The sequence below is a fragment of the Plectropomus leopardus genome, chromosome 21 (genome assembly GCF_008729295.1).
Source record: "Plectropomus leopardus isolate mb chromosome 21, YSFRI_Pleo_2.0, whole genome shotgun sequence".
Lineage (NCBI taxonomy): Eukaryota > Metazoa > Chordata > Actinopteri > Perciformes > Serranidae > Plectropomus > Plectropomus leopardus.
In genome coordinates, this window is record NC_056483.1 from 1,929,499 (window position 1) to 1,941,845 (window position 12,347).

Here is a 12,347-nt window from a genome sequence, read left to right on the forward strand (position 1 = left end):
AACTCGGGTGAGCCGGCACGTTTGATTTTGACAGTCTTGAACGCAGATTTCGTTTTTTTACTTTGAGCGCGCCTCACCGTTGTGTCTACAAGCGTTCTTGGCTGCGCCGGTGGACAGACTGAGGGGGGATATTGTGCGTCGCAGCTGGGTCACGTGGGAGCACATTGCAAAGTCTCCCTTCTCATCATATATTAAAAAGCTTTTCATCCCAGGTGCTCGGAAGCTTTACTAATTCATGCTGTTTTATCAGGGCAAAGCTGGCACATGTGAGACGAACAGCTTTGTGGATTAGCATCTTTAACACTATTTTGTTCGCCTGCTTGAATGCGGCTGAAAAATGACTGTTTTCATTCCTTTTCTCTGTCTGTCGAAGCAGTGGAGTGTGTTGCAGAATTTTAGCGTCTTCGGATTAGGATCGAGCGTGCAGCGCCGTTTCATTAACCCACTTGAATTCTGGTCAAAACAACTTTTTTTTCTCTTATTTTCTATGTCTAACCAAGCCAGGAGAATATCCTGCAGAATTTTATTTGTTTTCTATTCTGCTGTACAGTACGTGCTCCCAAACAGAGACTCAGTTGGCTGAAAACAATCCACTTCAACATTATTATCTTTCCCCTGCTGTTATAGCTGCAATGTCCTTTTCTATGATTGTCTATCAAGCTGCCTATCTCTGCCGGCACGACAATTCAGTTAATAACCGTTGAGTCCTCTCCTTTCGGCTGAGATGTGAGATAGACAGTGTGACATATGCTGTGTCATTTCTATGGAAACAGAGAGATCTTGTGGTTCTGAAGAGTTCCTCCTCACTCCCCTGAAGGATATTACAAGGCGGCTCAGAGTATCGAACTCCAGCGCCTGCTGCAATGACCCCGTCCCTCCCAGTTGCCCACCTTGCTGGTGAGGAGAATTTACTGCTGCCCTTCTACTCAAATTAAGAGGGGGAAAAAAACCTCTCCCGGAAATCAATGTGGCAGCCCAACGTGCATTCACAATGGCCCTTTGATCAATTTATATCGAAAATACAATTAAACTGTCACAGGGGGAGGAAAGAAAGCCACATGTGCCTTCAGCATGGTCACCAAGAAGCTCTGGCACATCGATAGCTAGCCCTTCCTCCTCTGCCCTCCTATGGCACCAAATCGTAAAAAAAAAGAGGCAGAGAGCATGACGCTATTATCCATAAACACTGGGACTTCTGGTCTTTTTGTAAAGGGAGAGGACACTAAAAAAATTCTCTGTTTTATCATCTCATTCTGTCTGCAAAAGTGGCCGAAAATCTAGAATTTTCCAAACAACAACACAATGTTTAGATTTCTGCAAAAATAATATCTCTAAATCATCACTTAATGACCCAGTAGACATGTGTGGCGGTGTATATTTTGCAAAACTGCAATGGAAACACTTTTTTTTGGCTTTTATAGGTCACATGATGCTATGGTTATTTGCTGGTCAGTAGGAACTGGCTCCCTCATGATGCAGCAGGAGCTGCAAGAGCTGTTATTGCATCACACAACACTGAGGAAGTTGAGCAGATCATCTGGAAGCTTTGAATCCACAATTTCTCTGTGAAATCCTGGACTATCACCTCCCAGAAATCCCTCATATGTGGCCGCTCCCTCATATACGGCGCTCGCCTTTCCATTATTGCTCGCGTAACACGCCTACGTTGCCCTCGATTAAAAATAATGACGGCTGAAATAAAATAAACCTGCTGATGTTTTGAACATCCATCGCCATGCTTCTTGGAGTATCATCGCCAGAGGAGAAGTCGCCTAACATCATTCAGTGGAAACGCAGTCATCTCGCAATTGTGTTTTATCGACATTTTGAAACTATCTCTTAAGTTTTGTGCAAATCTGTAAACTCTCCAAATGTTGGTCTACATGTGAATCATCACAGACCTGAAGTTAGCTTGCTAACTGTCAGTACCCACCATTACAACAATACCACGCCAACAGTCGCACAGTGGCCTGATTCTGTGGACTTTTCCGCTCTCCTTTAGTTGACATGCACTAACCGGCAGCTCATGGTGGCGTCACATTTACTGTCGCCTACAAACACAAGACTTCTTATCTAACTTCCAGGTAAGAAGGCAAATAAGCGTATTTCCCAAAATGTCAAACTATTTCTATTTCTCCTCTAAAACAATGAAACAGGCTGCCATTTGGGTGACAAAACATTTCAAACAGAAAGTGATTTGTGTTTTAATAATTTTCTAAACAATCGGCACCTGTATCTTGAGCTATGAGAGATCAAGGATATTGCTTCATTCAAATTATGAAAAATTAAATGTGATTTCAGAGAATCCTTGAAACAAGTTGACTTGCATTAGAAACGGGGTGAAATATTCTCACGTATTTTCAGAAAATGAGGCTTTAAAGCAAAAAATTGAAAAGATTTCTTTGCAGTGAATCAGTTGTGAACTGAGCATTTACTTAAACCATTATATCATCAACGACATGTTATATATTTCAAAAACCTTCCACTCAATTAGCCTTCTCTTCTGAGTGAGACCATAATATTTCCAATGGTTGGCTTTTTTTTTCACAGTCAAAGATATTTATTTCTACTCCGACGTTCTTCATCTTCCAGTTTGAAGTGGGCTGAGAAATGAAGTGGTACTCATCAGACATCTGTGCGTGAGAACTTAGAAGCGAGCCGTCTTTGTTTGTGAAATTAATCTGCTTCAAGTGCAGCAAATGTTAGTGCAGGCTCGATCTGGCCGCCATTTGTGCTTCACTCGAGTTAGGCCAAAAAGATGGCACTGGAAATGGGCTGCTTGGGGCAATTAGCCAGTTAGCCTTTAAGGCCTTGTGTCCTGGCCTGTCGAGAACTGGCTGCCTTCTCTGTAGCCAGATGGTAGCCTCAGACTGTGCACAAAAATAGCCTATCAAATGCCTGTTGATGTGTAAACTTGAGATCTGCGGTCAGAGCTGCAGATACTTTAAGGTGAAATGTCAGCTAACATATATTTGTCTCTTGTGGACATCTGACATCTTTTGTTTTGTGCCTCATGCATAATTTCCCGCATGTTATCTTTTAATTACAGGGAACTCTCAACAGTTTGCATTCGCTTTGCTGCAGGGCTATAGCCGAGGTCGTGTCCTCAGTGTTGGTTCTGGGAATTTATGGGGATTTTAACGAGTAGTTGTTTACACTGTACGACTACACACAAAATATACATGGTGTATTTTTAAGGCTGATTCTGGCATTTATTTTGGACTCAATATATTTAAAAATGGCAGTCTTATACTGCAAAACAACCCCACTTTTATCAGCTCAGATTTGTCTAACAGTATATTCTCAAGGTATTTTTCAAGAGCTGTTTGAAAAGAATATTTTAGCTTGTTTAGGTTGAAAAAAGTCCATTTTTTTCTTGATACTTGAGCATCCAGCACTATCCTGTATTTTGTTAAGATATTATTTAAAAAAAATATTGAGAAATGTTAATTATTAATGGAAATAGGCTCAAATGTAACACATGCATTTGAATTTATTATTTTAATTAATTATCAAAAAATAATATTTATTTTTTAAGTATTTTTTGTCATGGGAAAATTGAGTTTTGAGGTGGGAAAAAAATATGTTGGTGATTTTGGCCAAAACTTACTATTATCTATGAGGTAGGAGATATAATTTATGTAAAAGATATTATCCCATCTTATTATACCATCTCATATCTCTTACTTATGAGATAAATATCTCATAAGTAGGAGACAATATTTACTACATAGGAGATAATATCTCCTACATCAGAAATTATTTATCCTACAAAAGAGATAAACAAGATATTATGTTGTAACTCTTATGTTTGAGACAATATCTCTGATATAGGACATAACTTATCCGAGAAAAGAGATAAACAAGATATAATTTCATATCTCTTACGTATTAGACAACATCTCACATGTGGGAGACAATGTCTTATAATATCAACTACATAGGAGATAATACCTCCTATATAGGAGAAAACTTATCCAAAAAGCAGACAAACAAGATATTATTCCATATCTATAACACATTTTACAATATCTCCTGCGTAGGAAATCATCATCTCTCCTACAAAGGAGATAAAGTTAGGTTTTGACCAACACTGCCCACATTTGTATTTTTCCCTCAGAGGGCTTCTGGATATTTTAAATCTCAGTTTAGAAGGACATGCTTTACATAACGTTGAGATTTTTTTTCAGTGCACACAGAAAAATTATTAAACAAAGTGAATTAAAAAACATAAAACATATATCTAATTTCCATTAATCTGAATAAAACTCGGCCAACTAAGCGCTTGATTGCACAGACAAAGCCTGAATGTTTGATAACAGAAAATCTATTAATCTCACCCTGACAAAACCGACGGGTGTCAGAAACAGTGGTGGGCAGGTGATAGCGTGGAAACAATTGCGAGGTGCTGTTGCGATGTTGCTTTATCTAACTTCGACATCGCTTCGCCCCTGCAACGTTGTCAGACAGATGTTTGCAGGGCCTCATCACCGCATGACCTCATCACACCCTTCCCTCTGCTGCTCACGCTGCAAAGGGGAAGAGCATAATTGAAGTCCCCCCCCCCCCCAGCGCGGAAGCGGGAACTTATCGCCTAATCAACAAACACTGCCAATGTGTGCTCCAGGTCGCCGCTGGAGACCGCAGGGGTTGCCATGGCGCGGGTACAGCCAAGCCTGTGCCATATTGCAAACTCCTTGCCTCTTTGCCAAGGTGAGCAGCTGGTAATGAAGGGAGCATGAACAAAGACTGAAAATCACCCCACCCCCCGCAAACAAACACACAAATCCCTGCACCTCTCCACTCCGCTGCCATGTGACGCTCCAGTCCTTCCCCCAGGTCGCCTCAACCGCTGAGTCATACAGGACTCGGAAGAATATAATGTCTGAGTTCATCTGCCCTCTTTTTTTTTCTTTCCTCTGATTTCCAGCCCATTACTGGAGGCTAGTGTTGCAGGCGTGTGTGTGTTTGCGTGCACGCTGGTGTGTTTGTGCACATGCAGAGAACATTGCTCACTTGCTAGGGACTGTGTTGAGGAGTCTACCCAGCAGACCCAGAACCACTGGGGCCTATCAGGGGCTGTAAATACTTTATGAGATATGATAGTACAGCACAAACACTCCTAAACCACAGGCCATTAACCATTTTCAGTGGATATGTGCCCTTTGGTAAAGTAAGAAATAATGAAATAAACAAACATTCTCTTCCCCCAGTGACAGCCCGGGCCCTCCGAGGCCTGAATGCAGCTCGCCTGCTAATGAGAGGCAGTGTACGATTCCCCTCCTGCAGGAAAAAAAAAAAAAAATCATTGACCAATACAGCAAGATTAGCAAGATTAGCAGCCAACCAGCTCCACAACAAGACACCGCCAGAGTCTCCTGTTCCCTTCATCTCGATCGCTTCCCCTAATTCCTTCCTGTTCCAACTGCTTTTGTTACGCTTGTTCAGGAAAGATTAAACTTTCATTTGTTAGCACTTCACAACTCGATAAAGCCGCCGTAAAAAACGGGAGAGAGAGAAAAAAATAGGCAACCGGGGGAGATTGAGTTTACTAAATAACCGGAGACGGGATGTTGTAATTCAAGTGTAGTTTCATCATTCTATCTTTTACTGCGTGTCAAGAGCTGCTCCCTTGTTTATAATAACCTGCCATTGTGTTATTTCCAATGCATTTTTTTCCCGTGCTAACAAAAGTGGTTTTGTTCCACGCTGTGTTCTCTGGTTGCCATAATGTCACTTGCAATGACAAAAGCGTTCCCTTTTGTGTTTCTAGTGGCTTTTTTTTAAATTTTCTTCAGACCTACTGCATTGTGAGAATATGGCCTCCACCTGAGGATGCAGATGGCTGTCCTCTACATTGAGCCATGTGCTCGACTCAAAAAGCAATTCATTCCTTTTAGGGGCCTCGTTCATCACTCGTACTTTATCAAGCAATTAACAAACAGTAATTGCAATCAGATAAGATCCACGCACTGCAATCCTATGTGACAACTGGCTAGTGAGCTGACAATGAGGAGAAGTGCCCAGCTGCATGCACTCGGGGGGAAACAACAAGCGCTCGGAGTCATGATTAAGTGTGGTGCTCAAAGGTTGATGCCTTAATGGCATCTTCAGGAGACGGGCTCTTAGGCCGCAGCCTCTGGCTCTCTAAGTGTATACCACACTCAGATAATCCATTCTTCTTTTGCTATTAGTCCTTTTACAAGCTAAAAGGACGAGTGGCACATCAATCACCACTCTCTGAAGACAAAGTGGTTTGATCACGCTCGGTACTTACTTCTGATCTTCATTCACTGTTTTTTTTTTTTGTTCTTTTCAACTTTTTCTCGTATTTGCCCGCCTCGTACCATACTGAGAGTTGTAATCCTTTTAGACCGGGGCTGAAAGTCAACCCTCACTCCGGGAGGACGTATGTTGCAGAATCTCATTTGGTTGGATGACTCTATCCTCCGTGGATGCACGATAGGAATGCAAAGCACTAGCCCCATTCAACTCCTCGCACAAAACCGCCTTTCTTCCCCCTCAGTCGTCCTGACCTTGCCACGACGCTCCACAATCTCCTCAATTACAGTAGGTTGGAAGAGGAGACGGATATCTTGACTTCCGCTCCGCTGCATGTAAAGCAAGCATTATTTGGCCCGTCTTCTTGTACGTCCCCCCCAATGTTATCTGGGTCGACACTGTGTTTTCATTTTGTTGGACAAATAATACCTTCGGAGGAAGTCATATTTTACTGTAGGGCAAGACAGCCGCTTTAGGACGGCTTGATGTGAGTGGAATGGACATCGTGCAAGCGGCCGCGGAGCTGACAGTAAGCACAAAATATATTGGACAGCCAACAGCAAACAAAGCCCGAGGATGGATGGATGGAAGTCCGATATATGAGCATTAGCCGATCAGAGTATCATGTCATGTCTGCTATCTGATGATGGGTTGATTCTCTGAGACAGAATGATACATTCATAGACAGGATGTTATTTATTTTGAAGCATCTCATTAAAGATTCGATATGCAGCGCTTCTACTGCGAATGTCTAAAAGCAACCACACTGATGTTATGGCTTATATTTAGTTGAGTTGCCATTATCCCAAACGTTTCAAACAAAGTTCAGTCTAGAGAAACTTGCAGTTTTAATCAAGGACACGGTCTGCTTCATTTTGTCAGAGTCATATCTCCTTTGTGCATTTGTCAGGGCTGAAAATGTCTGCAAGACTCGATCATAAATTGACTTTTTTCAGTTTTAAGCCACATTTTTACAATACCTTTTTAACTAATAACTATTTGTTTTCACCAGATGAAGGATTTTAATAATCTGACATCTGGATTTTAAGTTATCAGAGAAAAAAACTCGGCCAAAGCCACTGTGGTGCCAAGCAGCATTGGAAAAACACTGATTTAATGTGTAACTGCTTTATTCAGTGTTTTTATCAATATAATTGCCGGGTGCATTTGTTTTGGAGAAGAGTAGACCTCTATGGATTATTCGGCTCCTGGTAAAAACCTCCTTAATGCCTTAATTTTAAGTTGTTAGAGAAAAAAATGTAAGCAATCAATAGCAGAAGCTGGGATAGCAGCCCCCACAAAGAGCCTAACAAGGTTTGAGAAACAATGATTTTAATATGAAACTTTTATATTCAGTGTTTTTACTGGTTTAAATCATCTGCCACAGTTGTTTCTTAGAGGAACAGACCTCTGCGGAAAACCCTCAATAAACACTGTAGGATCCCAGGTTTTCCCTCACATTTAATTGTGGCAGCCCGCCACGATTAAAACATGCACTGCCATATATTCTGTTTTTTGGGGCCAATCATTGGGAGCACTGTTGGAAATATATATATATATATATATATATATATATATATATATATATAGTCCTGGTATATTTATACCCAGAGTGTTGTCTGGGCACAGACGGAGCAGCAAAACAAAAACAGGCACAGCAAAAGTGACACTTAACCGTTGAAGGCACTGGGTCTAAAAGTCAACAAATGAATTATCCACCCTGTGAGTTACAAACAGCTCAAACTTTAGCTGATGAGAAAGCACTTCTCATGACAAACTGCACCTGTGCTGCGCTGACCGACCCACAGCAATATCCAAATATAGAGACGCTACCGCCATACATTGCTTCTAATTTTGTGGGAAACACTGAATCCTATTTGGGAAAAAAAAAACTGATGCCAAAGCTCTGTCTTTTGTTATTATTGTTATTGAGAGAACCCCTAAAATGTAAGTATTATGCATTTATAGGTAGATCTTTTCCTTTATGTTATCGAGAACTGTATTGTGCAACTAAGAAAAAACACCTCACTAGTAAGATTTTTCCTTTTTTAGTGCAATTATAGAAACTAAACTTTTCAAAATAGTTGCATTTAAAATTCAGATTTTTTTTTGTGTGTGACTACAAAATGCAAATCGAGCAATTTCTGGTAAAGTCTGCATTCATTTGGATTGATAGATGGAGAGGATTTAAAAAAAAATATAGCTGAACCCTGTCTTCATAAATATGTATTGAAAAGACAATACATAACGAGGCATTTTTTAAATGAACAAAAAATACCAACTTCTCAAATGTTGGCATGTAAAAAGTTCAAGTTGTGTTGTTTTGGCGGTGGCTTCGTGGGAAAAAAAAATCCCAGAAGAAAAAACAAACAATAGACACTGAGAAAAAGACGGAATAGGACGGAGAGACTCGAGGAGACTGAAAGCTGTAGATTTTAGTTCACAGTTCCAATTTGTGAGATGGGCACTGTGGCAACATGTTTCTTGCAAATAACTCTGTCACTTAAGCGCCCGCTGCTGCACTGTCTCCACTTCTTAGAGGTCACTTATCAACTTAACAGCGTGACGAGTATCCCTGGGTTCTCTAATGATGAAGTTTTGAGTTTCTTTTCTTCTCAACTGTGGTGGGTGGTTACAGCTGCTCAAACCAACTACTGAGTACTTCCTTTTCTTCATTCTGAACAAACTGCCGTCAGAAATATATATAAAAAAAAAAACAGAGTGAGGGAGTTTCAATTCTGAAGGGAGCTCAGAGCTGACCAGTGCACCTCTGAAAACAGTGAGTCTGGACTGGTCAGAAAATAGATCCAGAGACATTTCTACTAATGCTGTCTTATTTGAAGGAGAGATTAAATAAAAATACACATTAAATCATACTGACAACAAGAGAGTCACTTTGCTGTATTGGTTAGTTTAGGCAGATGATTTACATCAGATTTTATGATGCAAATCCCAAAAGCAGACACACCTTTAAAAACTCAGATAATCAGTTTTTCTTTTCCAAAAAGCTCAAACTAAACCCAGTGCAACATCTGATAAACCTCACAGGAAACTGAGCACTGTAATTATACTATAAATCATAAATATTTTGATCTCCATGCCTGTGAATCCAATCTGTGATGATTAAGTGTTTTGTTAATAGTCTCATTACGTTATGCAATTCTGTCAGCAAAACCAAAACCAAGCTTTTTCAAAACTTTTCAAGAAATAAGCTCTTTTTTTGCAAAAGAGGCTGACATGTTTAAATGCTAAGTTTTGTCGAAAGCAGCCCTGCATGAAATTTGCCAGAATTAAAAGACTTTATTGTGGCACCTTATGGACCGCAAAGAACGTGACCCGATCTAGTCCTGTAGGTTTAATCTCAGCAGGGTTCCTATAGCTTGAAGCAAGTAAATTTAAGACTTTTAAAGACTTTTTTAATACCACTCAAAATAAATTTAAGACCCATTTTACAATAACCAACGTTGATATAGCAAGTTTGCATATATGATTTTCTGTTTAAACTCCAAATGCAATGTCAAAAAGTAAATAAAAATTCTACCTACATCCCAGGTCTTAGCATATTTAAGACTTTTTAGAGTCTGATTTAAGACTTTTTACTGCTACTTAGGGCCATATTACAAATTCAATGCCTTTTAAAACTTTTTAAGTATCCATTTTGAGCCCTGCTTAGTGTCAGCAAAGATTAGACAAATTAAATACTTGTTTTAGGTTAGGGTTTTGCTAGATTATCCAAAAAGTGACAACACGACCCATTGTGAGCCAACAAGAATGAGCTTCAGGAGCAAAACACTCTCTGTGTGACGCAGGACGTAAAGCTCCGTCTGTATGAGAACGTATTTGTAGTAGGGGTCAACCGATATTGTTTCTTTCTATTGTCTTTCTGTCAATATTATAGAATTTGGAATATAACAAACTCCAACACAAAACTTTGTTTAAAAGCTTTTAGCAAATGTTTAATCAAAACTGAAACATTCAACATCAAATATAGCAAGTTCCCAGTATTTATTTATTTATCTATTTTTTAAAATAAAGTCTAGTGACACTTTAGATAAAAAATAAATAAATAAAAACTGCTCCCTGAGGTTTTTAAAAAGCAAAAGTTCCTCTCATGCTGATTCTTTCTTTGCACTTTTTAATTAATTTTATCGGCGTTTATTAAAATAAAATGCCGATACAGATAATCAGCAAAAAGCCAAATATCGGCCCCGGTTATCAGCCGGGTTGATAATCTGTCGACCCCTCGTTTGTAGTGTACATCTGCAGTGTTGTCATCAGGGAGAGCGAATAAAAAACAGAAAAGGCTCTTTACCTTTCCGACATACTGCATGTCTGTCCCGGTGTACTCCTCCAACAAAAAGAACTGGTTCCACATCCAACCTCGTTTGGAGCGTCTGAGCGGCACGCCATTGGCGTCCTCTCCCGTCAGCCCCGTGGACCCCTTCCGCCCCCCTGTAGTCCTCCGCAGGGCCCTGAGCCCGTTTCCTGGAGAGCTGAGGTGAGCCATGGCCCACAGCAACATAAACATGCAAACTCTCCTTCTATCCATGGCCACACCACCACCACCACAACCTTCAGGCTTCTCCCCCCCCTCAGCGGTCTGTGTCCGGTGGTTTTTGGTCAGAGTATCGGATCAGTCCACATGCTGTAATCTACTGAAGCAGGAAAGGCTCCTCTGACTCACATGGGGCAGCAAACAGCACCTGGAACATTTACAGAGAAAAACAGAGTGTCAATACTGGGAGGGGAGGCAGCGATTTGTTACTGCACAAGCTCTCGTTTTGTTCCATAACCTGTAGTCAAGACCAACTGAGTTGAGCCCCGGGCTTTCTGAAGATGCAGTGCTTTTAAAATTGAGTCAAGACCAAGTGCAGATGGGGAGAGAAAAGACACAAAAAGAAAAAAAAAAAAAAAAAACAACCTCAAGATGTCTTTCCAAATATGTGCTTCAAGTGCTTTTTTTAAAAGCAAAATCAATAGATAAAGATCTATGAAATCATAAAAAATAAATGCAAACCAAAATAAGTACAGCATGAACAAACACTGTGAACGAGGAGTGAAAATGCCAGCCTGTTTCAATGAAATCAATTGACCTACTTTTATGACACAAAGTTAATTTCGCTCTGAATCCTTTGCTTTCCTTTACATTTTCTTTCACTCCAATCGCAGACATTTTCTCACTCATTTTCTGCAGTTTACAGTTGATTTAGCACGTGAAGAAAAGATGCTGGAATGGTAGATCTGAGGCCACCCTTAGACGTTTGGCAATCAGCCCAAAATTCAAGAGCACATGCAAAAATGATTTAATAAATACAGTAAATTAAAGGTTTACAATGCAGGATTGTCGGTTACTGTCAAAAGCCCACTCTGCCAGTGAAAGAAAAAGCCAACCTTAGGTTCACTCACGTCTGGCTTTTCATTTCAGTACATTTCTGCTTTTTCGGCATGGTGTCTTTTGGATGCCTGCTGCTGGATGAAGTATTTCATAAGATATAAAGAGGGTTTTCACATAAAACTAGACTGTCTGCAGTAGAAAAATGCAAATATTTTTGAAATTGGTGCTAAATGACCAGAGAAAACTGAGATAAATGGTGCTTTTGCTCAAGAGGTAGAAAACCTACAACTACCAGAATGCACTGCGCCTAACCTAATATGGAATAATCCCTTTGAAACACCTAGCTGGATCTCATATTACATTTAAACAGTAAGCTAAAACATGTTTCTGAAAACATTTGAGAAATATGCAACTCTGTAAGTGAATCTTGGCTTATACTTGTGCCATTACAGCAAAACACGGCATTTAAATATATTTCTAAAAACATTATAGATGAAAAATAGGCAGTGCAGTCCCTTAGTCTTGATTTATATTCAGTCAGCGCTACCTTGTTTTACAGTTTGATTGAATTTCAGTCAGAGTTTGAGAAACAGAACGCGGGGAGGGTGTGTCTCTTCATCTGCTTTTTACTTTTTGAATATGTGGTGGTGGCAGCAAGGTCGGAGATGGTCGGTGCGTAATACAAAAATGCGAAAGTACAGCCCCAAGAGCCAACCAAACACCCCAAAAT

The 12,347-nt window shown here is 40.1% G+C and overlaps 1 protein-coding gene across 1 annotated transcript in view; it reads right to left on the reverse strand.

Moving 5' to 3' along the window:
• Nucleotides 1-12,347, reverse strand: part of LOC121960680 (cadherin-20-like) — a 656,497-nt gene that overhangs the window by 469,111 nt on the left and 175,039 nt on the right. Inside the window, exon 3 of the mRNA XM_042510489.1 lies at nt 10,595-10,985. Coding sequence (XP_042366423.1) covers nt 10,595-10,831 — 237 coding nt within the window. The 5' untranslated portion in view covers nt 10,832-10,985. The remainder of the gene's footprint in view (nt 1-10,594; nt 10,986-12,347) is intronic.